At 50.8% G+C, this 27,338-nt stretch overlaps 10 protein-coding genes and 1 non-coding gene across 11 annotated transcripts; 7 read left to right on the top strand and 4 right to left on the bottom strand.

Annotated features, from left to right (window-relative positions):
- Positions 1 to 4,867, bottom strand: VE01_03201 (uncharacterized protein). The gene is made up of 5 exons (XM_018272698.2): positions 4,104 to 4,867; positions 3,029 to 4,047; positions 2,486 to 2,888; positions 1,828 to 2,436; positions 1 to 1,765 (listed from the first exon to the last, which is right to left on the bottom strand). Exons 1-5 carry the CDS (start codon positions 4,645 to 4,647, stop codon positions 237 to 239), a joined length of 4,104 nt encoding a protein of 1,367 aa, XP_018132103.1. The 5' UTR covers positions 4,648 to 4,867; the 3' UTR covers positions 1 to 236.
- A 160-nt stretch (positions 4,868 to 5,027) lies between these two features.
- On the top strand, positions 5,028 to 8,042 carry AVT3 (neutral amino acid transporter). The gene is made up of 3 exons (XM_018272699.2): positions 5,028 to 5,226; positions 5,310 to 7,580; positions 7,636 to 8,042. The coding sequence occupies exons 2-3, from the start codon at positions 5,439 to 5,441 to the stop codon at positions 7,813 to 7,815; spliced, it is 2,322 nt and encodes a 773-aa protein (XP_018132102.1). The 5' UTR covers positions 5,028 to 5,226; positions 5,310 to 5,438; the 3' UTR covers positions 7,816 to 8,042.
- Positions 8,043 to 9,732: 1,690 nt separating this feature from the next.
- YTM1 (ribosome biogenesis protein ytm1) lies at positions 9,733 to 11,472 on the top strand. The gene is made up of 2 exons (XM_018272700.2): positions 9,733 to 9,988; positions 10,042 to 11,472. Exons 1-2 carry the CDS (start codon positions 9,859 to 9,861, stop codon positions 11,352 to 11,354), a joined length of 1,443 nt encoding a protein of 480 aa, XP_018131987.1. The 5' UTR covers positions 9,733 to 9,858; the 3' UTR covers positions 11,355 to 11,472.
- A 223-nt stretch (positions 11,473 to 11,695) lies between these two features.
- Positions 11,696 to 13,530, bottom strand: VE01_03204 (uncharacterized protein; the record flags this gene model as incomplete). Its single annotated transcript, XM_018272701.1, has 3 exons — positions 11,696 to 11,703; positions 11,760 to 13,333; positions 13,391 to 13,530. 3 exons carry the CDS (start codon positions 13,528 to 13,530, stop codon positions 11,696 to 11,698), a joined length of 1,722 nt encoding a protein of 573 aa, XP_018132104.1.
- A 728-nt stretch (positions 13,531 to 14,258) lies between these two features.
- Positions 14,259 to 14,865, top strand: VE01_03205 (uncharacterized protein; the record flags this gene model as incomplete). Its single annotated transcript, XM_018272702.1, has 2 exons — positions 14,259 to 14,445; positions 14,570 to 14,865. 2 exons carry the CDS (start codon positions 14,259 to 14,261, stop codon positions 14,863 to 14,865), a joined length of 483 nt encoding a protein of 160 aa, XP_018132105.1.
- A 66-nt stretch (positions 14,866 to 14,931) lies between these two features.
- Positions 14,932 to 15,460, top strand: LSM5 (RNA-binding protein lsm5; the record flags this gene model as incomplete). The annotated part of the gene is made up of 5 exons (XM_018272703.1): positions 14,932 to 14,959; positions 15,037 to 15,093; positions 15,149 to 15,215; positions 15,266 to 15,329; positions 15,419 to 15,460. 5 exons carry the CDS (start codon positions 14,932 to 14,934, stop codon positions 15,458 to 15,460), a joined length of 258 nt encoding a protein of 85 aa, XP_018131989.1.
- A 590-nt stretch (positions 15,461 to 16,050) lies between these two features.
- Positions 16,051 to 16,738, bottom strand: RPB11 (DNA-directed RNA polymerase II core subunit; the record flags this gene model as incomplete). The annotated part of the gene is made up of 3 exons (XM_018272704.1): positions 16,051 to 16,244; positions 16,307 to 16,417; positions 16,477 to 16,738. 3 exons carry the CDS (start codon positions 16,736 to 16,738, stop codon positions 16,051 to 16,053), a joined length of 567 nt encoding a protein of 188 aa, XP_018131990.1.
- Positions 16,739 to 17,774: 1,036 nt separating this feature from the next.
- On the top strand, positions 17,775 to 19,069 carry VE01_03208 (uncharacterized protein; the record flags this gene model as incomplete). The annotated part of the gene is made up of 1 exon (XM_018272705.2): positions 17,775 to 19,069. The coding sequence occupies exon 1, from the start codon at positions 17,993 to 17,995 to the stop codon at positions 19,067 to 19,069; it is 1,077 nt and encodes a 358-aa protein (XP_018132106.1). The 5' UTR covers positions 17,775 to 17,992.
- An 838-nt stretch (positions 19,070 to 19,907) lies between these two features.
- RAD16 (DNA repair protein) lies at positions 19,908 to 23,914 on the bottom strand. The gene is made up of 4 exons (XM_018272706.2): positions 23,398 to 23,914; positions 23,032 to 23,293; positions 21,621 to 22,944; positions 19,908 to 21,567 (listed from the first exon to the last, which is right to left on the bottom strand). Exons 2-4 carry the CDS (start codon positions 23,247 to 23,249, stop codon positions 20,188 to 20,190), a joined length of 2,922 nt encoding a protein of 973 aa, XP_018132107.2. The 5' UTR covers positions 23,250 to 23,293; positions 23,398 to 23,914; the 3' UTR covers positions 19,908 to 20,187.
- A 280-nt stretch (positions 23,915 to 24,194) lies between these two features.
- VE01_03210 (uncharacterized protein) lies at positions 24,195 to 26,662 on the top strand. The gene is made up of 4 exons (XM_059463513.1): positions 24,195 to 24,503; positions 24,568 to 24,648; positions 24,707 to 24,734; positions 24,792 to 26,662. Coding segments are annotated over exons 1-4 (1,833 nt in total). The 5' UTR covers positions 24,195 to 24,501; the 3' UTR covers positions 26,514 to 26,662.
- A 229-nt stretch (positions 26,663 to 26,891) lies between these two features.
- On the top strand, positions 26,892 to 26,987 carry VE01_03211 (the record flags this gene model as incomplete). The annotated part of the gene is made up of 1 exon: positions 26,892 to 26,987. It is a non-coding gene; the product is annotated as a tRNA-Ser (tRNA).
- Between the last annotated feature and the right edge of the window lie 351 nt (positions 26,988 to 27,338).

Below are 27,338 nucleotides of genomic sequence, written 5' to 3' on the forward strand. Positions count from 1 at the left end.
CTCTTTTTAATATAAATTCTATTTGTCCTTGTCTCCGAACTAGCTCTAAATACGTGAAATAACCATAATACAACCACGACAAGCTCGAGAACTAAAGATTGGGGTCTACCTGACCTTCTACATATGTAATGACATCTCTTGTCAACCTATTCTTGGTATTTATTTCGCTATCAATCCAAACACCACCGAAACATTGTGCAACGCTTATAACCAACTACGAAAATCACTCTATAAACTCACAGGCTCATCGTAACAGTCATGCTGTTACTGTGCACCATCAAGCATGGCGGGCACCCCCGGCCTAGAACCTCCAAATCGCTAATGTATGCTACGCAAGCTTCCTCATCTTGATGCGTCCCTGGCGATGGGCTTGGTAGCGTCGTAAACATCACCGCAGTATCCTTGCTATTCTGCCTCATAAGTTCATTGAGGATCAGATGCTGTGCTCGGCATGGTAGATCGTTGAAAGACAACGGGAGAGATTGTGTAGAGTACGTCGACCCAAGAGATTTAGGTGGCGACGACGAAGGGTTGTTAGATGAGGTGGCATCGTCGTTGTTGTCTTGGGAAGAGCGATACGCTGATTGGAGACGATTGCGTTTAGTTGGTGGGGAAGGGGTATCAATAAACATGATTGAAGGCCCTGCACCATCCTGGGTGGCAACTTGGGAGACTGGTACCGGCTTGGAACTGAATTTCTGGCTTGAAGCGTGGCGAGATAAAATTGGTCGCTCTCTGGCACCGCTAGCATGCGATGGTGTTGTTGGCGAAAGCTGTGATTTGCTAGGAGATTGACGAAGTGCCGAGAACCGTTCTTCAAGTTTCCGGGGGGGAGGAGGTTCCATGTTCGATGATGTGGCAGTAGTTGTGTTTGCATCCTCCTGTGCCTCCTTGATAGATGGAGTCCCGCTTGACGTATCAAAATCCTTCAGAGACCTAGCTGGTGTAGTCGTATTAGACACGGTATTCGATTTAGACTTGTTCTTCAAAGTTGATTCTTTTGGTGCAATCAGGTTCCTCGCCGAACGTGGTCCCAGCATAGCATCTCCGTGGCTCTTACGCCTCACAAGTTTTGCAGGGCTTCGAAGATCGTCATCGCTATCAAATTCACGGTCGTCAGCGTCGGCCTCAGAGGCAATACTCTGATCGTCGTCGTTATCCTCATCAGAATCATCGCTGCTACTTTCCGAGTCGCTATAATCACGCTCTGAGCTGGCTCGGTGCGTAAGTTGAGCAGGTAATCTTTGAGCACGCATGCCAAGATTGACACCCAACTTGCTGAAACCGCTCATGGTGCGTCTTCTCTTCGATTTGTGCAGAAGATTCCTCAGGCCCAGGAACCGTTCAACCTTTTCATGCCTCGGTCCCTGCTGGAACGATGCGTCTGGCCAAGCAGACGATCCGAGCAGGTTCTCCACATTAAGACCTAGCCCGCTTCCCAATGGTTGCCCTCTCTTCCCTCTGATGTTTTGCATTTCTTCCCACCACTCTTGGTCCTTGAGACACTCATCAACTTCGGCCTCAGCCTTTGGGCCTGGGCTGTTGCCATTGACAATAATTTCGTATGTCGGAAGAGATCCTGAAGCTAGCCAGAAGACCTTAATCTCGGCCTGGATCCTAAGATTTTCCAACAAGCTATTGACACGTATTCTCTCTTCCTCCACATCAGTCTCATACTCCACGAAGACGGCTACCCGTAGTTTATATGACTTTTTCCAACTTGGGACTGTGTTAAGAATGCATCCGAGTTGCAAGATAAGGGTATCTGTAAGTGAAATTCGGGTCAGTGAACTATCGCCAATATTGACAGTATTGGACGGAACCTACAAGTATCAAAGTTTGTCGTCAGCAAGTTCGCCTTCATTGGCCCATCGGCAGCAATTTCAGCGGACATCTGGATAGGCCAGAGATCAATATATTTCTTCTTGTTATGGCCCTTAGGGTTTGGAATCTCGAGGCCGTTAAATCCCCTAGCGACGGCAACATTGATCTGTAGGCGCAGCAACAAGTCTTCGAGAACAGTAACATAGCTCATGATACTGGTGGTGCTCTCTGTTTGGCATGAGTCAGTTGGAAGCTGCGCCGCCAGTTTTAAGCCGCTAGTGTCGTCTGATGGGCCGTCCTTTGGAGCGTCCTGGCCATATGCATCTGATGGTGTTTGTGTACCAGCAGTATCCTTCGGCGATGACAGTGTTGTAGACTTGGATTTATTCAAGTCATCCATATTATAGAATCCAATAACGGCGATATTCGGTCTCATTCCTCCAAGCCCGGCACTCAGGGACAAATTTCTCACACCCCATTCCAAGGTAGGGGAAATTGCTATATTGACGAAAGCCTTGACGTTTGAAAAGTCGATATATTTAGACCAGGCGACCTGTTGGCGTCTCGCCTCTGGTACCGCACGCCCAAAATCATCGCTTACAACTACATGGCCTTGATACACAGTCAGTCTCGTCTCATAAAAGTTGGGCTGATGACTAACCCAGTATATATAGAGAGCCCTTCTTCATGGAGTTGCAGAACTGTATAAGTTTGTATTGTCGCCGCGGGTCATTCACAAACAGTAAGATTTGTGGTCTCCAAAACTTGACGTGCTCTGGCTTCAAACGGAGAAGGTACTTTCGAACTTGATGGTAAATCAGACTCTGGGAAACATCGCCCCAGCTTCTCGGTCGAGAAGTGTAGTGTACCAGGAGGAACAATACTATTAAAATTGCCACGCAAACGCTAGCGTAAACCCCATCAACAAAAATCATTGCAGTGCCAGAGAAAACAGCACCGAGAAAAGCGGTTTGCCAACTAAAAAAGTGGAAAGATGGTCGGAAGTTGGGTGCAGATCCTATTTTGAGGAGGAATGTGGCTAAATTCATGACCAGGAATGTCATCTACAAAAAGTCAGTATGATTATCACTTTGCTCCAATATGTAGGAGCATCAAATACACTCTCGCTCTCGCATACGGAGGAGGTATAAACAGCACCCAGGGAAGATAATGTAGGGAAAGTAGAGTCAGAGAGGCAACATACCAGGTATGCCATGGTGATCAATGACGCAATCTGGTTGATATCAAACAGCATGACAATCTGCGCTGCGAGATAAGTGAAGCAAATCGCATATACAGGCTCGTCGCCTTTCTTAGTTCCTTGTCCAAAGATGCTTAGCCCAGGATAGAGCTCGTCTCGAGCAAGAGCTTGCATAAGCTTAGCACATCCGATAACACCCATCAATGTTGAAAAGAAGGTGGTTGCAAACTCTCCTGCCAAAACCAGAACCGCAGAAACGTTCGTATCCTGAATAATATTGATATCCGCAACGAATGAGGCTCTGGTCACCGTGCAGGCCAATGACAGTATAACAAGTGTGTACGAAACAAATGTTAGAGCCAAGGCCCATAAAGTGCCTTTCGGAATAGCTTTGCTAGGATGTTTAAGATCTCCGCTCATGCTTGCGCCAGCAAATATTCCTGAAGTTGCTGGGAATAGAATGCCAAAAAGCCCTTGGAAACTTTCTCGTCCCTTTGACTGGCTGCCAGCAGCGCCTTTGGTAAAACGAGGGAAAAGGTTGCCTTTGAAAGTAGCCAAGCTCATTCCAGTAAACTGAATGCCAAGTTGCCGGCTCTCGAATGGTGCCATAACCAATGCAGAAAATGGGATGCTCATAGTGGAAATGAGCAAAATGATAAGCAAGCCATTGCTGGCACGAGCAAAGACGCCGCTTCCTGCAAGGCATATGCCCGTGCATACAAGAAGCACGACAGTGGCCCACAGATAGTTATAGCCTTGAGATTCTGGTAAGATTCGAGCCCAGTCTCCGGTGGCTGCACCAATATTATTTTGAATGGCATCAACCAACGCAACTGCGTTTAGACCAGTATTGAAGACTTGGCCCATGTAAAAGACGAGCCCTATTGCACCTCCGAATTCTGGGCCCAGTGATCTTGATATGAGATAATAGGCCCCCCCTCCACGAACTGTGCCGTTCGATGCAATTGCAGAGAGAGAGAATATCGTTATGAGATCGATGGAATAAGCGGCCACGAGCATTCCTAAAATATGGTGGTCAGATTGGTCACGAAGGTATATGGGGATGGCATAGCCTTACCTAGTATACCAAGAACTCCTGCTTGGCCTAATATAAACCCAAAACGCAAAAACATAAGAATGCTCAGCACATTCAAACATGTTGGTACGAACACTCCTGAGAAAGTCCCAAGCTTGTCAGAACCTCCAACTGGCCTTGGGCCCAGCCCAGGCTTTGTTCGCTTATCATCGCCATCAGGATTTCTTTGGTCTGTGTGTAGGTCTGCCCGTGTCGGTGATGCTTGTGATTTCTGCCCGTTGGCCGTTGTTCGCTTTCGCAGTAACGGCGTGGTCTCGGTCGCGCTGGAGCCATTGTGGATATTCAAAACTCGCTTTGTAAAGTTGAATGGCGACGACAAGATACTGCCGCCGCCCTTTGAGGTGCCAGGGCCCGGAAGCTCATTGCTACCAGCAGGTCCATCGCTGCCCAACTGGGCTTCCTGAGATGGAGCAGAGTCGTCCACAAAAACGGAGAACCGCCTATTCAACTCGCCAGAAGCATCTACCGCAGTTCGAGTCTGAAATGTTGGTCGGTTCGTCGGAGGATGGTCGTTCCCAGGAGCCATTGCCCCTCACTTCGGCGATAGAGTCCAAATACAAATCTAGGCAAGCACGACAGCCAATGATCGAATGGGCCTTGAGCCACGGAAAGTAAGAATAGCACAATTATAAAGATTTCATCGTGATAGTACTCGAGTAGTTATTGTGCAGGTTGAAAAGGTGGGATAGCTAAGGGAACCAGTAGCTATTCTTTGAATTTGACTCTTGGCATGAGCTTTCGAAGCTATACTCTGATGTCGGCCAGGCACATAAAACAGGGCAACCCGGGTAGCTCCACCCGATTGATTGGTAGCACTGATAAGGGAAAAAACGTGACCAAATTTTCCAAATCCCCCCCAAATGCGCCCCCACACAGCCCAGTAACCGTACCAGAGAGCGTGACAGGGTCTTGTGCCTTTGGGATCCGCTTATCGATGACACCCAGCATACAGATACAGCTGAGTACATGCGACTACGACTTGTCGTACATATATATCACGGAGAAACATAGATCTCGTCAGCCTCATCACTCTACCAACAAACGTGTGCCTACAGAAGAGCATAGTTGCTTCTGCTCTACACGAGTATTGAGACACAATACGCAGGTTAGACACGCCTTCTAGTTCTGATATTCCAAGCTTTGTCTCCCGACCGCAGTACTTGGCGCTAACACGAACAACCCTTCAAGCTACCTACTCGAGAAGAGTACCACAAAGTCATCTTCACCCAACGCCCGGTATGCTTCGATAGAGACCACAATTCGACATCGAGATTGTGAAGCCTTGCGACGAATCAACCATCTGCCGCATCGACTACAATGGACCATTCGGCTTCCAACCCTCTGCTGGGCACGTCTCCTGGGTCATCCCGACTTGGGACCTCCGCCCCTCGTGCAACCTCCACTGCCCGGCTTGCGTCGCCAGTGCCCTCAAGCCATTTGTCTGGCACTCCTACACTGCGGCAAATACCCGTATCCGGCCAGGCAGGCACAGCGGGAGATTCGTTAACGCCACTTGCTGGCGGCCCGACCGAGCACTCATCCCTTACTGGCCCCGGAGTCTCTGCACTTGCTGCCGCCTTCTCAAGCTCTATCGGCAATTCTCCGCCTCGGTTTGGCACTCCACCACTGCGACCTCTGTCTCCTGCAACTGCGGGTGCGAATTTGCAAGCCGCCGACCCACAGACCAACTACGGCTCCTTCACTCGCTCGATACAAGGTGCTCACACCTCTGGCTACCAAGGTGCAGCAGGTCTTGAAGATCCAGACATTGTTCAAAGACATCTTGTTCAATCCTCGGAGGTGCAAGAGAGCGATGGCGCTTCCAACGGTGGGTCTGACACGCACCGTGATACTTCAAAGACAAAGACGGACTTCGATTCGATTGCACCAGGTTTAGGGGACGATGAGTTTTCCAGCTTGCAGTTACAAGGAGGAGATATTACTAGACCAATATACAAGTGGACCGAGGAGGCTCAGGCTAGAGCGCTAGGCCGAGGGCGTGGAAGAAGTCACAGCTTCAACCTGTCAAGGCCGCATACGGACGACGAAGTGCTCGATATCAACTCGATAAAAGTACCTGGTGGAATGCGTAGGAATTACCTACGAAGAGTCGCCGCAAGCCCCAGCCCTGAAAGAGATGTAGAGGAAGGCGAAAGCAGTGGTTCGGCAAGAACCCCAAGGCATGCAAAGCTGTTTACGAACAACTTCATGGAATTCCTGACGATATACGGCCATTTCGCCGGTGAAGAGCTCGAGGAAGACGATGAAGCGTTGGGACCCAACGAGTACTTCGCTTCTGATTCATATGATGAGTTTTACGATGAAGGGGAGGGTAGTGAAGGGGAGCGCATGGAGAATAGCGCTCTTCTTACCCCAGGCGCACGTAAGAAGAGGAGGCGTAAGGACCGCGGTGGGAGCGGCCAAAATGACTCTTGGGGAGCACTCCTGCTTCTCCTGAAGTCCTTCGTTGGCACCGGTGTGCTCTTCCTGCCGAAGGCCTACCTAAACGGCGGAATGCTCTTCAGCAACGTGATTCTTCTTTTTGTCGCAATCATCAGCTATTATTGCTTTGTGCTCTTGGTTAATACACGATTGAAGATAGAAGGCTCGTTTGGTGACATGGGCGGAATTTTATACGGAAAGTGGTTACGGACAGCCATTCTTGCATCAATCGTTATCAGCCAGATCGGCTTCGTCGCTGCATATATCGTTTTTACGTCGGAGAACCTGCAGGCATTCATACTCGCCGTGTCAGACTGCAAAACAAATATCGAGATCAAGTATCTGATCTTGATGCAAATGGCGATATTCCTGCCATTTTCGCTGATGAGAGACATCAGCAAATTAGCATTTACGGCCCTTGTCGCCGACGCCTTGATTCTTCTCGGCTTGGCTTATCTGTACTACTTCGACATACTCACTATTGCCACGCAAGGAGTGGCTGATATCGTTAACTTCAATCCGAAAGACTGGACTCTCTTCATTGGAACCGCCATTTTCACGTTTGAGGGGATTGGTCTCATCATTCCCATCCAAGAATCTATGCGTGAGCCACAGAAGTTCCCACGCGTTTTGGGCGTGGTCATGGTTATCATCACCGTTATCTTCCTGTCCATGGGTGCGCTCTCATATGCCGCATTCGGCTCCAAGACTGAAACCGTCGTCATCCTCAACATGCCGCAGGACGACAAGTTCGTCAACGCGGTGCAGTTCATGTACAGTGTTGCGATTCTGCTGTCGACGCCTCTTCAAATCTTCCCAGCTATTCGCATCACCGAAACCGAGCTTTTCACGAGGAGCGGAAAGTACAACCCATACATCAAGTGGCAGAAGAACGCCTTCCGCTTCTTCGTTGTGATGCTCTGCGCTGCTATTGCATGGGGAGGTGCGGCAGATTTGGACAAGTTCGTGGCCATCGTTGGAAGCTTTGCTTGCGTGCCACTTGTTTATATTTATCCTGTAAGTTCCCCCGCCTTATCCTGTCGTCTGGAATCGACGTACTAACAGCTATCAGCCTATGCTCCATTACCGCGCCGTTGCCACGACTCGTTTCCGGAAGTTCTCCGATATTTTCCTCGGCGTCTGCGGCGCAATAGTCATGGTGTACACAACGTCGATGACAATTATAAACTGGGCTGGTGATGGTAAGGCAGTCCCTGTACCGAAATTCTGTGACGGAAAGAGAGGGGTGTGAGTTGTGAGGTATACAGGAGATCACACCTAGACGATTACGTGATATAGATGGTCATCTTCACGGATCCTGTAGTACATTTTGTTTTCTTCTACTTGGTTATGGTCACCTTCTAGAATGCGTTGTTTTGCATAGCCTGCGTTTTATTGTCAGCATTTTGTTCCTGTCTCATATATACACCCCAACGTCGAATTTAGAACCTACAAACATAAATCTATCGTATACCAAAGAATTACTTGCTTTATTGATTTTATCAACATGATTTCGACCCATATGGCCCCTGCCGATTTTTCAGCCCTGTCAGCCATAACGCAGTAGTCACAATTGCCGCCTTGCATACACGACGAAGCTTTTGTTAACAACACAAACCAATGAGCCACGTCCATGCTGACTGTCCAAGATGTGGCGGTGGAGGGACTACGAATTCTCCTAGGTGGCACTGACTACATCGTATTCGTCAGAAGCCTTATACTCCTTTGAACTGGTTTGGTGACAAGAGAGTACCCCCTACGAACGAAAACCCTCAATCTCCGGCATACCCAACTCTCCCTACGCCACGCCCTCGTGCTTTAACTCTAGATTCGTCGCCGTATCCGCCTAATCCAGCTGAGACGTCAACCCCAATCTTGCATACAGCCTCGCAATCATCAAGCTTATTTTTTTCTCGGTTGCCCTTTGAACTGCGGATGCTCGTATATCGCAAATTATTCGGCAACCGGACGGTGCACATACAGTTGTACCATGGTTATCCTGACATCCCAGGCATGATACACAACATGTCCACGGATGAGGACAAGAGTAGGCCTAAGGGGTGGTATTGGTGACATAGCGTCTGTCATCGGGATCCCGAGATAGTACCCTTATGGCGGGACACTTGCCGAGTGGGAGGTCCTGGCCTCTACTGCTGGGGAAAAAAAGATAGAAGTGGTTGCCATATTGATACTGCGTGGCTTTTTACATGCCGCCAAGGGTGAGCCTGACTCTTATATATCCGCAGCCTATGGACCCAAGTGTTTGTCCATGTCTAGCACCAAGTAGGTATTCTGAAGCTATTGCGGTGTTATATGGAACGAACAGATCACATATCCAGAGGGAGTAACACTTTGAAGTCGCTCCAATTCGCGTTCCTTCCCCAACGCGTCGCGAGTATTACCGCGGTGGATATCTTCTGGCCTCAACTGGGAACGCTATATACGATACCAGACCATAGGCCTATATATACTTCTCTCTGGGATGGGATCTTTTTATTGACTAACCTGCGTTCCCTACGCCTAAACCTCATGATGGGAGCGCTCCACACAAACCCACTTTTGCCCGACTCTTCCGAAGAAGAAAAACGTGCTATAGAACGTGAGTGGTTAGGACCTCCCGACGAGCTTGTTCGACGTCTAGGTTCACAGTTGGAAGAGTTCGTGCTTCTAGTGGCAGACTCCCTTTACGATGTGTTGCAGGGGCTAGGGAATGAGGAAGAAGTGCCTTCGGGTTATTATGAAAACATGATGTGTTTCACGCGAGTTATTGGCGGCTACGAGTATGTCATCAATGAGTGGCCAAACTTTTCACATAATTCAAGGTACTGGGCAAATATTAAACAGAAGGGAATGCCATGGTAGTAACCGACCTGGACAAGTAGTTCTCTTGACTATTTGACAATGGAAATTTCGCCATTTTTTATTAGAAAACAGAAGCGGATTTTACACTTCGCACTCCATAAAATCAACAAAATATATCAATACTAAGGCGGAAATGAAACCCCACAAAGGATTTAAAGGATTTGCAATAACAAAGTGTCGGGGGGTAAGAAATGATGAACCATGATGATATCACAGCCTTGCATGCGAGGCTGACAGTAACAACTGCAGTTTAGGTCTGCCTAGTCGCCCGGAAAATTTTGAAAAGTTGCTGGGCCATTTTCAACATCGAATCTGATCCTATCAACAGCATCGCCAGTTTGCAGTTCGCCCATTCATCTCTCAATCTTCGGCTCACCGCTGAGCATATAGACGAATTCCACCAATATCCATCCAGGATACGGAATATTGAGCCATGGCCGACCAAGATGCGCAGAATGGAGAGGAGGTGACGAGGTCTGGTGGACAGGTGCAAGTCCACTTTGTGACCGAGGAGAAGGAATTCGAGCTCGAGGAGTCCAAGAGAGTCCTCCTCGTCCCTACTGGTAATAATTGCCCCATCCTATGCTTATATAGCCATACTAACCCCTCCTCGCAGACATCCGTCGTTACAACCTCTCTCAAATCCTCAACTCCCCCGCGATGCTCGATCTCCCCACCCCCACCCCATTCGACATCCTCATCAACGGCACATTCCTCCGCACCACCCTCGCCGAGTACCTCGTCTCTGCCGGCCTCTCCGCCGAAACAACCCTAACGCTTCAATTCCTCCGCTCCAGCATCCCCCCCACCTTCACCGCCGCCTTCGAGCACGACGACTGGGTCGCAGCGGTCGACGTCCTCTCGGCCACCTCCCCCCACTCCTCCGCCTACGAAAAGGACCCCCGCATCCTCTCCGGCTCCTACGACGGCCTCCTCCGCATGTGGTCCCCCTCCGGAACCGTCATCGCCACCTCCCCCGGCGCCTCCAACGGCGGCCACACCTCCTCCATCAAAGCCGCCAAGTTCCTCTCCCCCACCACCATCGCCTCGGCCGGCCTCGACCGCACAGTCCGCATCTGGTCGTACGCTGACGCCACCGGCCCAGACGCGCAGGGCAAGCTAACCCCCACCCTCGCGCTGTACGGACACACCCTCCCCATCGATTCCCTCGCCGCGCACACGCCCTCCAACCGCCTCCTCTCCGCCTCAGCAGACGGCTCCATCGGTCTGTGGACCCCTAACAAATCCGCCCCCGCTGCTCCCGCCGCGCTTCTCCCTGGCTCCGCGCCTTCCGCGAAGAGGAGGAAAATGAACGCCGCTGTTGATGTTCCGGCGCGCGGCGCGACTCTCATGATGGCTGCGCATACCGCGCCTGCTACGGGCGTGGTGTTCCATCCTGATGATGCTACGGTTGCGTACTCCACTTCGCTGGATCATACTCTCAAGACGCTCGATCTGGCGACTGGAAACGTGGTTGATACCCGTGCGACTGGACATGCGCTACTGTGCTTGACTACCCTTGCGCCAGGTGGGAGCGGACATGTCGTAGCTGTCGGATCGGCGGCGAGGCACATTACCCTTATTGATCCGCGGGCTGGAAGCGTGGTGATGACCCTGCGTGGACACAAGAATAAGATTGCGAGTCTGGCAAGGGATCCGTCGAGTGCGTTTGGCCTGGTCAGTGGTGCGCACGATGGAACAGTTAGGGTGTGGGATGTCAGGTCTTCAAGAGAGGGGAATCTTGATGAGGGCGGACGAGTGGGCGAGGCGGTGTTCGTGGTTGGCCGTGATGGCGCGGGGAAGAGCAAGGTTGGTGGTGAGGGCGAGAAGGTGTTTGGTGTTGTGTGGGACCAGACTGTGGGTATTGTGAGTGCTGGTGAGGATAGAAGGGTGCAGATCAACGCACCGGCGAGGTTGGAGAAGTCGTAGGCGTTGAGAGAAACGGGGGGATGATACCCGGAAGTTGGTGGATTGGATGTTGCATAGGTTGGAGTAAATGGTGTAATAAATCTATGGCTTTATTTATCTCGTATTTATTTTGAGCGGCGCCGCCGTCCGTCTATCTTAGCTATGTGACTTGGTCGTATTATCCAACCAGTGCCATGCTTCAAACCCATTCCGATCCGAAAACGCCATTGCATGCACCCAATCATGTATTTCGTCCCATTCATGCCAACTCAAGCGACGGTATTCACGTCGACTAGGTGCTTTTCCTTTCTCCGCCAACTATCCTCCATAGTCCCCTCCACCTCCACCCGGATGTATCCCCCTCAACTCCCTCTAGTAACGCCCTCACCCTGTCCTCTCTCCCCTTGATGTCTAGCCCCCTCTCACTTCGGAGCCCCGCGCCGCTCCCCAGAACCCCTCGGCCCTCCAATCGCAGCGCCTCAAGGATGTATCCCCGTACCGTCCCGATCTTCAGCGGCGGATCCCGCAGCAACCCTGCAATGTCCTCAACCGACAGGTCTTCATGTGATGACCAGATATGGTAGGCACGTAAAGCCGCAGGTGCTGCAGTGGTAGAAGGATGCGCAGCGCGATATGAGACTGCAAAGGCAGCAGCGGCGTCCACTCGAGGGTCGGCAGGTCGCTCGGCCTTCTTTGCAGGGCGCTTGGGTGATTTGGTAGAAGGTTGTGGGGATGAGTCCTCATCAGTTTCTAGGGGAATAGAAAGGGACGGGTCTTGGGGGGCAGAGCGTGACGTCTTGCGCGGCTCGAGGGCTGCAGTAGCATCATCGAGTGAATCGTCAACTGTGACGAGTTCGATTCCAGATGCAAGGCGGATGGGGAGGCCAAGTTCGGCGTGGTATGGGCGCGGCGGCGTAGGGCGCAGGGCCTTTCGTTTCGCCTCGAGGACATCGTACAATATGAACCCGGCATACGCATCACTAGCTGCATACAAAATCTGCTCCATGCTCAGGGCCTCACTCCAATCGCTGCCACGGACCTCTCCTTTGAAGATGGGGAGGGCAAGATGCTCGGATGCTTGCGATGTGAGCGACACGAGCTTCTTGTTAATGAGAGTTGGATTACGTGCGGCGGAGCCTTCGATTAGGCGGTGCAGATGGCTTAACTCGAAAATACCGCGCGTATCAACCTTCAGGAATTTCCGCACGCGTGTGCAGTCTGCTTTGATAGCGACCCCACATTTGGAAACATTGGGATCCTCAAGGATAGCTTTGAGGGTTGGGGCGACCAGGTCATCGATGCCGTCTTTGGGGAAGAGTGCGAGATGACTTAGGATGATACGGTCTTCACAGGCCAGCTGTATAAGGGAAACATTCTTCTTTGGAGAGGAAAATCGAGTCGCGTCGATTTTCCATTCAATGTCGAAGCCAAGGATAGGCTTGCCCAAGAAGTGCTTCTGAAGCACGGATTCGGTAGTGTGTCGGGACTTGCAATAATGCACTTTGACTTTTGCGTCGTCGGGGCCTGTGTATAGTCTGTGCGTCCAGAAGGAGTCGGGGGTATCCGGGGTTGCATCTTTGGCTTTCTGGAGGACTTCCGCCGGCATCACAAATGAGAGGGGTGTGTGGACTTCTTCTTCTTCTTCGGTTGGTTTCGGCTTTTCTGTAATAGCCTCTTGTTGCTGGGAGACCTCGGTTTGAGACGGGTCCGTCTGTAAACCAGCCGTGTCGGGAGCTGAAGGGGCCCAGCTACTGGAGCTGCTCGGGATGGATTGTGTTCCTTGATCAGATTCCCGTGCTGGTGTCAAGTTTTCCTTGCTTGACAAGGTATAGGTATTCTCAATCGTAGCCGTCGACGTTTCTAGTGTGGATAATGTGGTCGTACTGAATGCCCTCGGACTGCTCCCCCGCAGTCCAGTCTCACCATTTCCAAATACGATTCCTTGGGCTGGGCTCCATAATCTCCCCAGGCTATATGGTCTTGCAGGTGCAGCGGTGGCTCTGTTTAAATGATTATTAGCTTCTCTCCTCACCACGGTACAAAGGAGCAGCACTTACGGTGGCTTGCCTCTCAGTGCAGCCAGAGAGCGCATCGCATCGTTCGCAAGGCTAGTAGTGCCCGTAAAGCTGCTCATCGAGGTCTGTGATTTTGCGAGGAGTCTGCTCGATGGTGATACTCCATGATAGCAAAGGCGCATGTCGTGGAGTGTCGGATTGACAGGTGGGGGGTTGATGGAATCCCCACACTCTTGGGTCACCTTGGTCCCCTGGTCGCGTCGGCTTTCGCGTATCGGCGGCAAATGAGTGGCTACCACACGCGTAAAGCGTCGCAGGTATCATTATCTCCCATCCAGCTTCTTAAGGGGTGAGAAGATAATAGATGCGTAATTTGTAGTTTGTATCAATACTAGGGATTTAATAAAAGGAAGGTGGTTATGAGAATATAATCTATATATACATGAATCAAGTATGACGGTGATATCAGTATTTGATCGAATCGTCCCTAAATACATCCGGCACTCATAAATCAAACGCACGGACCATGACTTATTTCAACGTTCCATGGACTTTCGACGGTCGTTCTACTAGCGCCGAATTTGTGTTGGTGATGGAGTTGTTCCGTTCTCGACAACACCAAAATCGAACATCACCATCCCATAAACACAATTCGGTTGTCAAGCCTCCCCAAACGACCCAACCCAACATCGCTGAGCTGACACCTCGACTAAGCGCTCTGACTGCTAAATTCACTCCTCTATATTTTGTCCACAATCTGTAAGTTCTTTTTACTTCCTTGCCTACTCTTTCTCTCTCTCTCTCACCACACTTCATATTGGCACATATCACGTGCTGTTCTGTGTCCCCTTTCTCCTCACCAAGACTCCTATTGCAAATCAAATCATTTATTCATCTACCCATCTTCATCATGAGCATTGATATGGAAAAAACCGATGTCCCTGCCCCTACCTCTCCCTTTGCTCCCCCTGCCTCTACGCTCAAGGAGCGCATCAAAGCAAGGATAATCTCCTGGGGCCATGACCTTGACGCCCATCTCAGGGATTTCTTCCACGTGTCAGGAGGCCCATACTACTATCAAGTCGCGAAACAAGAGAGTCAGCTTCTCCTCCCTCCCATCTACCCCGACCTGCCGTTTGTCTCTTTCCTGTCTCCCATCCTCAAGTCTACGGTTCTACGGTCGCACATGGTCATCACAAAGCCCCAGCTAACACTTCACAGAGGTCAAACGCAACGGCAAGAAAAAGAAGCTCCGTAAGAAGAACCCCGGAAGCAAATACATCTTCATCAACGGCGTCCCCTACCCAAAGCCCAGCGCCTACTACCCTGCTCCACGCCTCCCCTCCATCTCACCAATCTCAACAATCTCAATCACCTCCGTCACCTCTGTGCAAACCCAACTAACCATCACACAGGCTTGCACCACGAGTTCCGCAAGCAAAAAAAGGCTGAGGCTAAGCTTCGAGGTGAACGCTACGTACAGCCTAAGCATCCGTACCGTACCTACAGGGCTTTGAAGTCGCACCCGGTCTTCTCAGAGAAAGAAAAGGAAGCCGCTGAGCATCAGCACGCCGTCAGCCACTATGACGTCGACGCAATTACTCCCGCTTGGTATGTGCTTGCTCTTTTGCTTCCCGTTTGACCTTCGTTATGCATAGAGGGATCGTGCGGCGCGCTGACGGAGATAGAACTCATCGATCGCTGTGTCGGAAGTAAGATCTGGGTTGTCATGAAGACCGACAAAGGTATTTGGACCCCAACTTCGCTCAGCAGCACCGTACCCACACTAACTCTCTGAAGAATTCACAGGCACCCTCACCGGTTTTGATGACTATGTAAACATGGTCCTGGAAGATGTGACGGAATTGTAGGCCACTTCCCATCCCAACTTCCCAGACCAATACTTACCAATCCCAGCGACTACACGGGCGCAACAACAAAGATGGAGAAGATTCTGCTGAACGGGAACAATATCTGCATGGTTCGTTCCCCCCTCTCTCCTCCTTTTGCTCTGGCCCCTTTCAACCTTTCCCCAATCTCTACTCATGAGCTGCGGTTAATAAATCACAGCTGATTCCAGGAGGAGAGGGACCATTGGCTTCTGCACCATAGATCGCCTTATGTGGGTGTCGGGCTGTATAGCAGATAGATGAACGGAATGAGATTATTCTTTAACTTTTGGCTACGTCCGTATATGTGATGATTTGGCCTATTGTGGTGGTTGGAGCTATAACTACTGTGAATGGCTGCCACGGATTTTGATCCTGGCTGTCATAATGCATGCTGCCGCTATTTTGTGTCGCCAGCGATGTCGCACCCCTTGGCCATTACGGTGACAGATTCTCTAACACACAAAACAATCAGCTTCATGATACATATTCTGTTTACCTCTGCAATCACGCGTTTCCCCCTTTATATCACTATGTTTAGAATCTATCAAATTTAAGGCTCCCGGGATCATTATTCACATAGGATAGATACATAGTCACAAAATATTGAAGACAACATGCAAATCGTTGGAGAAGGATATTGCTGCATTGATTTTCCCCCACCGAAAACGTATCAAAGTCCCCAGATACCACGCCAAACCCAACCACCCACCCATAAAACTCCCAACACCCGCTATGCATAAACCCCCATACCCATCAGCATCCCACCCTCCCTGAATCCCAATGCCAGTGCCGCAAAGCAAACTGAATCTACTACTGGCCCTGGTTGGTATCCGCAGCCGCGCCCGTCACCATCTTGCGCAGCTCGAACTCCTTGGTGAATTCACGGCTCAGCTGAGCCAGCTCGGCCACGAGGGATTTGGCGATGCCGATGACGGCTTCTTTGGGGGTGAGGGTGCCGTCGGTTTGGACGCGGAGCTCGATGGTGGCGAAGAGGGGGTGGGGGACTGGGGAGGGGTCGTTAGTTAGGTTCTGGATGCTGTGTGGTGGTGGGGGTGGGGTGAGATACCTCTGTAACCAGCGAAGGTGACGTGAGGGTCTTTGAGCAGGTGGGCGCGCAGGAGGTTGGCCAGGGTGTGGTCCTCCTTCAAGATGGTAAAGATAGATGAGTTTGGGGTGCCTGTTCGGTCGGATTAGCTCTCAGTTCACGTGTATGAGGTAGAATTGTGGTGAACTTACGAGTATCAACAGCCTCAGTGATCTTCTTCTCTCCATCACCCAAGAGGAAGAGTTCGAATCTGTCAGTGATGTTAACTTCCGTTCCCACACGTTGCATGTGCTCGAAGCGGTCCAGGAGGTGGCTGTCAGGATTGAAGCTGGCCATCGTGTTGGGGGGGCGGTTGTAGACCGATTTGAGGTTGGCAAGCTCGACCTCAAGGCGATTGGGGACGTTGATTAAGTGGGCAGTTTGAATGACAGGATCGTCATAAGAGTAGGCCATTGCGGTTCGCTGCCGATGCTGGCTTTTGACCGTTTTCTTAGGAGTACAGGCGTATAATTACAACTCAGACGGTTTGTTTTTATGTTGGAAGACAGAGTTGCGACAGATGGTTTGTAGAGTTGGTTGGGAATATGTGCCGAGTTTGTTGTGCACATAGGACGATGTCTGGAGTATTGTGGTGTCTCCTGGCTTATGCCTTCGCGCAACCCCCTCCACACCCCGCCTATCTCCTATCGGCAGCGTACACTATTCCAGAGCCATCGCTATGCTTTTTTTATCTTTCAGACGGCTCGTATAGAAGACTCTCTTTATACGTCGGTCCTTTTTCCCAGAACCATGCTGACGATCCCCAGGCCATGTCCCATTTGCTTCTTGCGCCATAAATCGTCGAGGAAGCCGAGCCCGGAGAAACACCCTCTACCGCTTCTATTTTTTCTCGCCGTGTGCCCACCCATCTTATATCAAGCCCAGGCACCATTCGAAGTTGTCGCGCCACGCCCATCTACGCCCTCAAGTTCCTCGCCACGATGTCGTTGCCCACGTTCCAGAATATCCACACGCTCCAGAGGACCGCAACCAAAGCAAGGAGCAACGGAAGGGATGCAACTAACCTATCCGGTGCGTTCATGGTTATATATATATCGGTTTATCGTCTAAGAATGGTCGTTCGTTCTCCGGCAGTTCTTCCAAAAGTGGCGGCGCACTTGCAAAGGCGGCAAGAAAGGATATGGCACTTTTGGCTATATCATATAAGGGGTATAGAAAGAGATAACTAAGGCAAATGGAAATGGAAAGTCGTACAAGTGAAGATAGATGCCAAGGGAGCTATCGCAGGTCGTATCGAAATAGACCTTCGACATGGAAATTTACCTTTCGACGCCCTATGTCTGATGGCGCGGCTCTGCGGGAACGCTTGTCTATTTTTGGATCTTGGCGCCATCACGTCTTGGCAAGGGCGTGGCTCCTTCCGAGGTCCGATATATGATGTCAAAGCTAGTGTATTTATAAATCATCTCGGAATCTGCCCGAGAGGTGACTCTTACATATATATTACATGGTAGGTCGTCGAGTTGTCGACTGTTTGTATGAAATCTATTATATATCCTCCCCATCATATATATCTTCTCCTCAATCTAACTCCCAGTTTCTCTTTTTGAACCTACCAGCTTGGCGTGAATGTGATAAGATATAGTACCCCGCCATCCACAACAAACCAACAGCAACTTCAAAAGCAAAGCATCTCAGCTCTTCACAATGGCTTCCAACCCAGCCAGCTCCACTTCCAAGACGCTGGTCCAGCAATACCCCGGCACCACCTCCCCCCTCATTGTCTGCGCCCCCATGCGCCTCATCTCCTCCCCCGCCCTCGTCCACGCCGTCTCCCAGTCCGGCGGCCTTGGTTTCCTCGGCTTCGGTATCCCCGGAACAGACACAAGCATCGCAGACATCAAGATCCTCATCGATGAGGCCAACGCCCTCTTTACCTCCTCCCCATCCTCCGGCCCCGCACCCTTCGGCATCGGCTTCCTCCTCATCACCGACCCCTCCCCAGCCGAAACCGTCACTCTCCTCGCCAGCCTCCCCCCCGCCCAAGTGCCCGCAGCAGTCTGGCTCTTCCCCGCCGCTTCCCCAGATACGATCGCGCAGTGGACAACGAGCTTGCGCTCCCTCCCCGCTCCTCCCAAAATCTGGCTCCAGGTCGGGACGAAAGCACAAGCTCTCAGCTACGCTAAGCTATGCCAGCCTGACGTCCTCGTCCTCCAGGGCGCCGATGCGGGTGGACACGGTCTGGCGGCTTCAGCTTCGATTGTAGCACTCGTACCTGAGACTACAGATGCGCTCCGCGAAGCGGGGTTGAATATCCCCGTCATCGCCGCAGGGGGCATAGCGGATGGTCGCGGGGTAGCAGCGGCGACGGTGCTTGGTGCGGACGGTGTGGCGATGGGGACGCGCTTCCTTGCTTGTCCCGAGGCGAAGATCGCGCGGGGGTACCAGGATGCGGTGCTAGTTGCGTCTGATGGGGGTGTTAATACGGTACGTACGCGACTTTATGATACGTTGAGGGGATCGAAGACGTGGCCTGAGGGGTATAATGGGAGGGGTGTTGTGAATAAGAGTTATGTGGAGAGTGAGGCGTTGGGGGTGGAGGAGAATGTGAAGAAATATTTGAAAGCTATGGAGGAAGGGGATAAGGCGTGGGGGGTTGAGGGGAGGGCGACGACGTATGCGGGGAGTGCGGTGGGGTTGGTGGGGGAGGTTAAGGGGGCGGGTAAGATTGTGGAGGAGGTGAGGGGAGATGCTATCAAGCTGTTGGGGGGGGGCAGGGCCTAATTGCGGGCAAAGTCTTATGGCTTAGAGTTTCTTTATTATAGACGCACGTATTGAATTATGATTATGATGACTGAAGCAAAGTCTTCAACTCTATACATGGTGCTGAATGAGGCCAAAGCGACGGAGATGGTCTGGTCTGGTTGAACCGTTTACAAGCCTTCCCGCCCACAAAAAGCACAAAGAACTGCAACTAAGAGATTCGAGCCCAGCAGAAGATCCCACTATAAGTTGCAGTCGTGCCGCCTACAATATCTTCAAACCAACTATAATTATAGGTGACGAAATGAGAGCTTGCTGTGCCTGTGTCGGTGTGCATTTATTCCAAGTTCCGACGTTCGGAGGTTCTACTCTTGCTCTTCTCTGCCGCCCATCTAACATTTCTTATCACCGTTAACTCCTCCCTGCTGCCGTTCGCTCCTTCCTGCCGCCGCCCCTTCCTGTCACCACTCCTTCCCATCACCGTTAGTCCCTGCCGTCGCTCGCTCCGTCTTCGTCTCTGCCACCCATTCGCCTCATAGTCGAGGATGAAGCGTCCAATGGCCGCATTTCTTACGCCTTGAAACAGAACTCGCCCTGTTTAGGCTCCAAAGACATTCCGGCCTTGGGCCCCATGCTGTGGAAGGTTGTGAGCTCTGCCTCCGGTTGTGTTTTGAATTCGAGATCATCGAACTTTCCATCTTCTGTTTTGAGTCAATGCGATATTTCTGTCTCGGACTTTTAGTCAATAAAATTACTCTAGATACCCAGCTCTAACATTATCATCATTGCGGAGGGTGACCTTCACAGTAGCATCATGGTGCAGGGGGAAAGGGGTCGCGCGAATATGAGAAGCTGCACATTATGGTTATAGAGTCAAATTCCTACGCTAAAAGCTCTGGTATAGGCTATAAAACGCTTGCCAATGCCCCACTCAAATAAACCCATCGCAGGTACGCAGGCAAGGCCCATATTCCACAGTCCGCCAATTCCGTAACCATACAAAATCCCTTGTTATCATGATCATCATACCCATCCCACCTACTCCGAACCAAACCCTAAGCCGACCCCCATAATCCTCCCAACTCCCCAAAACAATAGCACCTATACCCAACGCCCCCAGTCGATACATACACCCGTCCTCAAGTACCACGGAACAAAAACTGCATATCCTCCGCCGTCAAGCTCTCCATAGCCGCCTCATCATTATTAATCGTGCTACGAATCATATTGCTCTTCTTCTCCTGCAACATCACCATCCGGCTCTCGACACTGTCCTCAATGCACAGACGCGTGATGCTGCAGGGGCGACACTGTCCAATACGATGGCACCGGTCTGCGGACTGCCATTCCGCCGCTGGGTTCCACCAAGGGTCGACGATGAAGACGTGGCTTGCTTCTGTAAGGTTGAGCGCGACACCGCCGGCCTTCAGGGAGACAAGAAAACACTCGATGGTGGGGTCTGTCATGAAGGCGTTGATACTAGCCTGGCGCTGCGCAGGTGTCATGCTACCGTCCAACATGACCGTTGTGATACCAGCACGTCTGAGGCGCCATTCAACAAGTTGAAGCATCGTGGTGAAGCCGGAGAAGATGATGCTCTTCGTTGACGAGTTCTTGGAACGTAGGAGGTGGAGATCGTACAGAAGTGCCTCAATCTTGGACGAACTGGTCCAGTTCTCCATCTTGATCCGGTTGATGATGCTTGTCTTTTTAACCGCAGACTCGTCCTGCACCATCTCTGGCTGCTCGAGGTCAATGGCTAGGAGGAGATGGCAGCGTGGGCAGTCGGGGGTTCCTGTAGATTCTTCGGATGAGGCGATGTAATTCTTCACACAAGTACGACAGAAGTCATGTTTACATGCTGATCTGATCGCATCTTCGGCTGGTTCGTCACAAATACAGCAGCACAAGATGTTCTGGCCACCAGCCCCATCTTTCTTTAGAATCAAATCCGGATGGTCTGCGACTTGGCGCATTTGCATGATCAGACCGAAAATGTTGGCGTAGTTGTTCAGCAGCACACCTTGCGAAACGTAAGTCTCGAATTTGCGAGTGCCGCTGTTCATAATGCTGCCAGCGAAATCATTCTCCTCGTCTCCGAAGAACTTGCGATCAACATAGATTTCCTTAGCTGGCAGCTCCATCGCGGCAGAGTGGTCCGTCTTGACTCGACGGAGCATGAAGCGGTCTGTAAGGAGGCGCAGTTTGGCAAATGCATCTTTGCCCGGGCCATAGTTGCCGTACTTCTGAATTGGGTTGAGTAGCTCTTGGTTGAAGACCGAGACGTGCTGCATGCCATTGTGGGAGCATTTGGTGCAGCGGTTTCTTTCGTCCATTGCCCACTCAAGTTGGCTGCAGGGGCACTGCTTGCAGAAATAACTTGCAAAAGGTCGGACATCAAGAAACCTAATCAACGAAAAGAATTCGCCAATACGGTTCTGAAGCGGGGTACCAGAGAGACACCACTTGTGGTCAGCTTTAAGTGCAAAGCAAGCTTTGGCACTTCCGGTAGTACGTTGCTAGAAAAAAATAGTCAGCTCCTGGGGAAAAACAAATCGGGTCAGCTTCTTACCTTGATGTTATGAGCCTCATCTAGAATGACTCTGTGAAACTGGATTTGGTGAACAGGACTCTTTTGGAATGCAACCTCGTCTTTTCTCTTCCTGCCCTTCTCCTGGAAGCGGTACAATGACTCCAAACTGTTGTATGACATCAAAATTACATCGTACTTTCGAAGCGTAGCAACTGTAACACCTTTCGCGGCGCTGTTTGTCCCGTGATAAACGAAGGTCTTTAAAGTACCATCTGTATACTGCGCGATTTCTTGCTGCCACTGCATGAGAGCGACAGGAGGTATAAGGACAAGCGACGGGTTCTTGGCCGGATAATCAGACATAATCAAGGAGACAGCTTGGATCGTCTTCCCCATGCCCATCTCGTCGCCTAACAATCCTCCGCCCCACTTAGTCTTCTCCATCATCTTCATCCAATTCAAACCTTCCAGTTGGAATGGTTTCAACTCCCTCGATATATTTGTAGGCTGCTCTGCTTTGGTGGGTGGGATCTTTGGCAGATCTCTCAGCTCTTTCCACATCACTAAAAGCTCTGGGTGATGGGTCTCCAATCTTTGGCGGGCAGCCCTGGCCCTGCTCTCCAACTTATATTCTCTTCTTTGTGCCGGTGTCATCGTGGCAAAATCAGGAATCTCAGAGTCATCATTACTGCCCTCCTCGCCAGCAGAATCGGGTTGTTGAATAGGGGCAGTATAGTCGGCGGGTTCCATAGCAGGAATAGATGGCTGTTGGAAGGTACTTCGGCGTTGGGACGGGTTATTGCCGAAGCGGCGGCGAGCTTGAACAGGACGGCGAGGTGGTTGGGTTTCTTCATCGTCCGTGAGGTTGAGAAAACCCGGGAAATCGTTCTCATCCGCAGAGGAGGAACCGTCAGTAAACTCCGATTGTTCGTCAGAGTCAGGAACTGTCGCACGTGCTTTGCCCTTTCCATCAGACAGCTTGGCCCTCTTTGAAGGCGGATTATAAGCATCTTCGCCCTCCGAAAACTCGTCTACAAAGTTCGTCATGGGCAAAACTGATCTCCGAGGTCGTCCACGTCGACTAGTTCCGAGAGAAGTCTGACGCTCTGTGCTAACAAGCTCGCTGCGCTCATTTTCTTCCTTCTGCAATGCCCTCGCGAGCTGAGCATCCCTAGAGTTGTCTTCGAACTCATCGTCATCATCATCCTCACTGTCCAACACCTCGTGGGACCTCTTGCTGCTGCTCCTTGGATTCAGGGCAAATTCGCTATTGCGGAGTGCTTTGGCCCGGTGGACCACGGTGGCTGTAGCCGAAGACACCTCGTGGGCAAGAGACGAGGCGATGCGGCGCCTGAGATTGCGACTACTTCTAATTAGCATTGGAACGAGAGAGGCCTATGTCATTGATTCCCAAAATCCAGCCCACAAGAAAACAGATATGAGCACTTACGTTGAGGGTTCATCTTTCACCTGAGCTGGGGTAGTAACGGCACTTGTAGCGGGGGTAGAATAGCCACTGCTCTCATGTGCGGTAGATGCCGATGACATGGAAGTTCGGTCGATTGATTCAGCGACCTGTAGTGGATCCACGTCGTTCTCATCCCCAGCACCATCGTAGGTGGCTGCCATGGAACTTCTAGTCCGACGTCTTGTACTAAGAGCGACCATATTTGTGTTGAGGCCCTGCCTTGCCCTTCAAGTTCGTATAGTTGCTGGAGAGGAATGATGTCAGCCCAGTCCAATGATGAGATGCTCGGAGTGGATAAGGAACCCCGAATTCCGGAGATAAGACGATATATAGATTGAGTCTACTTACATCTGTCTCTCAATGATCTGGGACCAAAATAACGACCGGAATGGGTGTCCCAAAACGACAATGGATTGATGGAAACTTGAAAACTCTTTGTGCTGGACAAAAGAACGGAGTCGTGGAAGTTGAGGTCGGTACTGGATGTGGCTAGGTGAAGCCAGGCTGGGAATCCGACTATAAGCAGCGCAGGCGGGTGCTGGTTTGCTTTTGGGAAGTGAATGAAGTCAGGGTGAATTCACTCTGGGACTGAAACGACGGGATTCGCAGTGGCCCAAAGACAGCCAAAGAGGTTGTCAAGCGGCGACGGGTAGAAGTAACGAATGCTGACTCGACAGCCAACAAAGGTGGGATTGAGTACGAATGGGTACTCAATGGCGCAGCCTTAGTCGCTCAGTATAAAGGATCTTGAAGTGAAATTCTATACATTCATAGATATTTATTTGATGAAGAGGATAGAATGTAAACAGAAGATGAAGAAAGAGAGAGATCACCCGTATTACTTCTCTGCCTCTCTCCCCTCATTGCCACCCAGCCAACGAACTAACTCGTAACATTTGCTACATCTGTCCCAGTTTCCCCCCTACGCGTTAACCCAAATAGGTCTCTCCTGTCGCGGTCTCACGTGACCTAAATTACCATTTTTCAATCGAATTTTAGGCAACAGCGGCCTCTGATTGGCTGGAATTAAATAAAATACTCCACTTAAACTACGCTCCGTGTACTCCGTCCCTTCCCGCCTATCGATAAGCCTTTCGGCCTTTCAGTTTTGAAGCTTGTACCTTTGTACCTGTGTACCTCGCCCCCATCGAAACTGCTCCCCCACGACTTCCCTTCACTTACATTTCATCATTTGACTTCTCTTCCTAAATATTCTAGGGGTCCTCAATCCTCAAAGGCTTCATTTATTTCTTCTCTTCTTACCTTCTACACTTCCTCACATACTTCCCTCAATACCTAGGCTATATCCTGGGTCTTCCATAGCAGTCTCACAATCACCGACCACCCATCCTTTCATTGATTATTGACCAAAGGTTATAAGAAGGCCGCGTTTGGGCAGAAGTGAAGTCAGAAGCCTCACTTCACTGTCTGCATTAATCCGATCCATCCAAAATGTAAGCCGAACCCCCAATATTAATCACACCCACTCTCATTACGAATCCATTCTCACATACAAAGGTCGAATCCTCCACCACCTCCTCCTCCCGGTGGCCCCAATCAGGGTCCTCCTGTCGTTCGTCAACGACGAATCCAGGGACCGTACGTATAGCCGTCGAGCTGAATACTCTGTGAACCTCTCAACTAATCCATTTATTAGAACATCTGCTTTGACAGACTTTCTTGCTGTAAGCTGCACCACCACTGACAGACCCTTGCCTCTTCATAGCTACTAACACCTTCAGTCTCACAATATCGACGCCAACAGGATTCGAAGGGATGCCGAAGCGCGTCGAGCTGCAGCGCAGGCCTCCTGGGATGCTGAGAATAGTCGGGAGCAGTCGGAGGAAGCAGGGCTCGAAGAAGAAACACCTTTGGAGGAGAAGCCGTTGACCAAAGCCCAGCTAGCGAGGAATAAAGCTACTCAAAAGGCTGCCGCCAAAGCCAAAGCCTCCAAGACGTTTCAAAAAGCTCAAAGGAAAGGCATGGACTTTTCCGACTCGGACGATGTTGACGAAGACCTATACGGCGCATCTAGCCTTCCAAAGATCGGCCAGTTTGAGAACTGCCAGATCTGTTACATCCGGTTTTCCGTTACCCCTTACAGCCGCACAGGGCCTGGTGGCGGGCTACTCTGTATGAAATGTACTAAGGACTTGGACGATGAAGAAGGGGGTCCGAGGAAGAAGCGGAAAACTGCTGCCCGTTACAACCGTCGCAACATCGAAAGCGAACGCCTTGAGGGCACATCTGCTCGTGGTGCAAGAGACTTGGTATCGCAATGTGTGAGTACGCTTGCGAACAACGTCCACCAAGCAGAAGATTTTGGCGACCTGCCTCCAGTTCTTGTGGATAAGCTGGCGCAGCTCTTGTCGAAGAGACGCATGCTGGATTCCAGAACTCTGGACCTATTCTTGAAGCCAGGTGTCGCAAATATCACTGCGTATGACGGCGCCAAACTAAAATCCGACGACTACATTCGGATATTCCAGGTCGCCCCAACCATAAAACACCTACGCCTGCGAAATGCAATCCAGTTTAAGGAGAAGGTCATGGATTACTTGACCGCCTCCACGGTGGAATTGGAGTCCCTGAGTCTACACGGCGCAAACCTAATCGACGACGAGCACTGGACGAGCTTTCTGATGGCAAAGGGCACCCATCTTCGATCCCTCAAGGTCTACCATACCGATGTATCCTTCGGAGACGAGGCCATGCGCACCATCAAAGACCTCTGCCCCAATCTCACCCGCCTCAAGATCTGCCACAACCAAAAAGTCACCAGCGCAGGCCTCTACCACATCGCAGCTCTCAAGAACCTCCAGCACCTCTCCCTCGAACTCTACAAACCTACCATCACAGAACCCTACGTCGAAATCATCACCAGCCTCGGCGCCAACCTCAAAACCCTCTCCCTAGTCGGCATCCCCGACCTCGACGACACTCTCCTCAACGCAATCCATACGCACTGCACCTCCCTCTCCAAACTCCGCCTCAAGCGCAACGAAACCTTCACCGACGCCGCCTTCGCCGCGCTCTTTACTAGCTGGCGCAACCCTGCCCTCCGCATCGTCGATCTTGGCGAGTGCCGCCACGTTGACAGTCTCACGCTCGACAACCCCGACCGCATCGGTCTCTGCTCCGCCGGCTTCGAAGCCCTGATGGCGCACTCCGGACGTCACCTCGGGTCGCTGAATATACTCTCCTGTCGCCATATTGAGAGGGCGGCGCTTGAGCGCGCGTTTGGAGAGGGGAAGATGTATCCGGAGCTCGAGACGGTGGATGCGAGTTTCTGTGGGGATATGGATGATTTCGTGGTTGGGTGTCTGTGGCGCAGCTGTCCGAGGGTGAAGAATTTGAAGGTGTTTGGGTGCTTTGGGGTTAAGGATGTTAGGGTGCCCAGGGGGAGGAATTTGTTGGGGAATCCCAATGCGAGAGGGATGATGATTGAGGGCGAGGAGGATTAGTAGGTGTTTTCAGTCTTGGGGATGGGGATGGAGATGGATGTGTTATGATTAGTGTAAGGTGTTTATATGGGATTATTGCCTTAATGGGCGATATTGGGTTTGCTTCCTGGTGTGAATAGCAAGCTGGATTGATAGGAATTAAAGCGATGATTTATTTCAATTTTCCCGCTGCATTTTCGGTACGCACAGTACGTAGTACAAGTCGTCGGTCGCACCTTCCCAACAATCCAATCAAAAAAAGAATTAGGAAGGCGCGACCGACATAATTTAACTATTCTCATAGATGGATGGCGTTTCACGACGATGTCTTACAACATCACAGCAATTTTTGGAATGGTATATTATGTCTTGTAGGCCGCTCCCTTCAACAAATAAACAAGGCGTGGTGCCAGAGTGGTTAATGGGTATGACTCGAATGCTTCAATGCGATATCATATGGTTTCGGCCGCGTAGGTTCAAATCCTGCCCACGTCGTTTAATTTTTTTTGCGTTTTTTTTTTTTGCTCGTGACAGACACTATGTATGCTACGGGTGGGAAAACACTAGGCGCTGTGCACGCTATACTTGTAATTGTTATTATTGTCGCTCTTGCATTCGTTTATTCTTTTTTTTAGGGGATTTTAACTTTTAGGGGTGCAACACCATTACAGTGCTAGTTAAAGTTCTCACGAGTAACTATACACAGTGTAGTGTTTGCGGTTGCTTGCGCTACGAATGAGCCCGTGGGAGTTTATGCTAGTTATTTAAGTTAATAAGATCTCAAAATAAGAAGTCAGATGAACGAATTAAACAATTGTCTTGTCAGGATAACGAGATAGAACACAT

The sequence above is a fragment of the Pseudogymnoascus verrucosus genome (genome assembly GCF_001662655.1).
Source record: "Pseudogymnoascus verrucosus strain UAMH 10579 unplaced genomic scaffold scaffold_12, whole genome shotgun sequence".
NCBI classification, from domain to species: domain Eukaryota; kingdom Fungi; phylum Ascomycota; class Leotiomycetes; order Thelebolales; family Thelebolaceae; genus Pseudogymnoascus; species Pseudogymnoascus verrucosus.

What these genes read in the sequence shown, in the direction of transcription:
- RAD16 (XM_018272706.2), bottom strand. Translation starts at nt 23,249, where the DNA reads ATGGTCGCTCTTAGTACAAGACGTCGGACTAGAAGTTCCATGGCAGCC. An exon ending in GTGAAAGATGAACCCTCAAC is followed by an intron (nt 22,945 to 23,031) that starts GTAAGTGCTCAT and finishes AATTAGAAGTAG; the next exon opens with TCGCAATCTCAGGCGCCGCA. An exon ending in ATGAGGCTCATAACATCAAG is followed by an intron (nt 21,568 to 21,620) that starts GTAAGAAGCTGA and finishes ATTTTTTTCTAG; the next exon opens with CAACGTACTACCGGAAGTGC.
- YTM1 (XM_018272700.2), top strand. Translation starts at nt 9,859, where the DNA reads ATGGCCGACCAAGATGCGCAGAATGGAGAGGAGGTGACGAGGTCTGGT. An exon ending in AGTCCTCCTCGTCCCTACTG is followed by an intron (nt 9,989 to 10,041) that starts GTAATAATTGCC and finishes CCCTCCTCGCAG; the next exon opens with ACATCCGTCGTTACAACCTC.
- VE01_03201 (XM_018272698.2), bottom strand. Translation starts at nt 4,647, where the DNA reads ATGGCTCCTGGGAACGACCATCCTCCGACGAACCGACCAACATTTCAG. An exon ending in AGGAGTTCTTGGTATACTAG is followed by an intron (nt 4,048 to 4,103) that starts GTAAGGCTATGC and finishes ACCATATTTTAG; the next exon opens with GAATGCTCGTGGCCGCTTAT. An exon ending in GGGCTCTCTATATATACTGG is followed by an intron (nt 2,437 to 2,485) that starts GTTAGTCATCAG and finishes CTGTGTATCAAG; the next exon opens with GCCATGTAGTTGTAAGCGAT.
- VE01_03210 (XM_059463513.1), top strand. An exon ending in CAACGACGAATCCAGGGACC is followed by an intron (nt 24,649 to 24,706) that starts GTACGTATAGCC and finishes TCCATTTATTAG; the next exon opens with AACATCTGCTTTGACAGACT. An exon ending in CTTTGACAGACTTTCTTGCT is followed by an intron (nt 24,735 to 24,791) that starts GTAAGCTGCACC and finishes TAACACCTTCAG; the next exon opens with TCTCACAATATCGACGCCAA.
- AVT3 (XM_018272699.2), top strand. Translation starts at nt 5,439, where the DNA reads ATGGACCATTCGGCTTCCAACCCTCTGCTGGGCACGTCTCCTGGGTCA. An exon ending in CACTTGTTTATATTTATCCT is followed by an intron (nt 7,581 to 7,635) that starts GTAAGTTCCCCC and finishes AACAGCTATCAG; the next exon opens with CCTATGCTCCATTACCGCGC.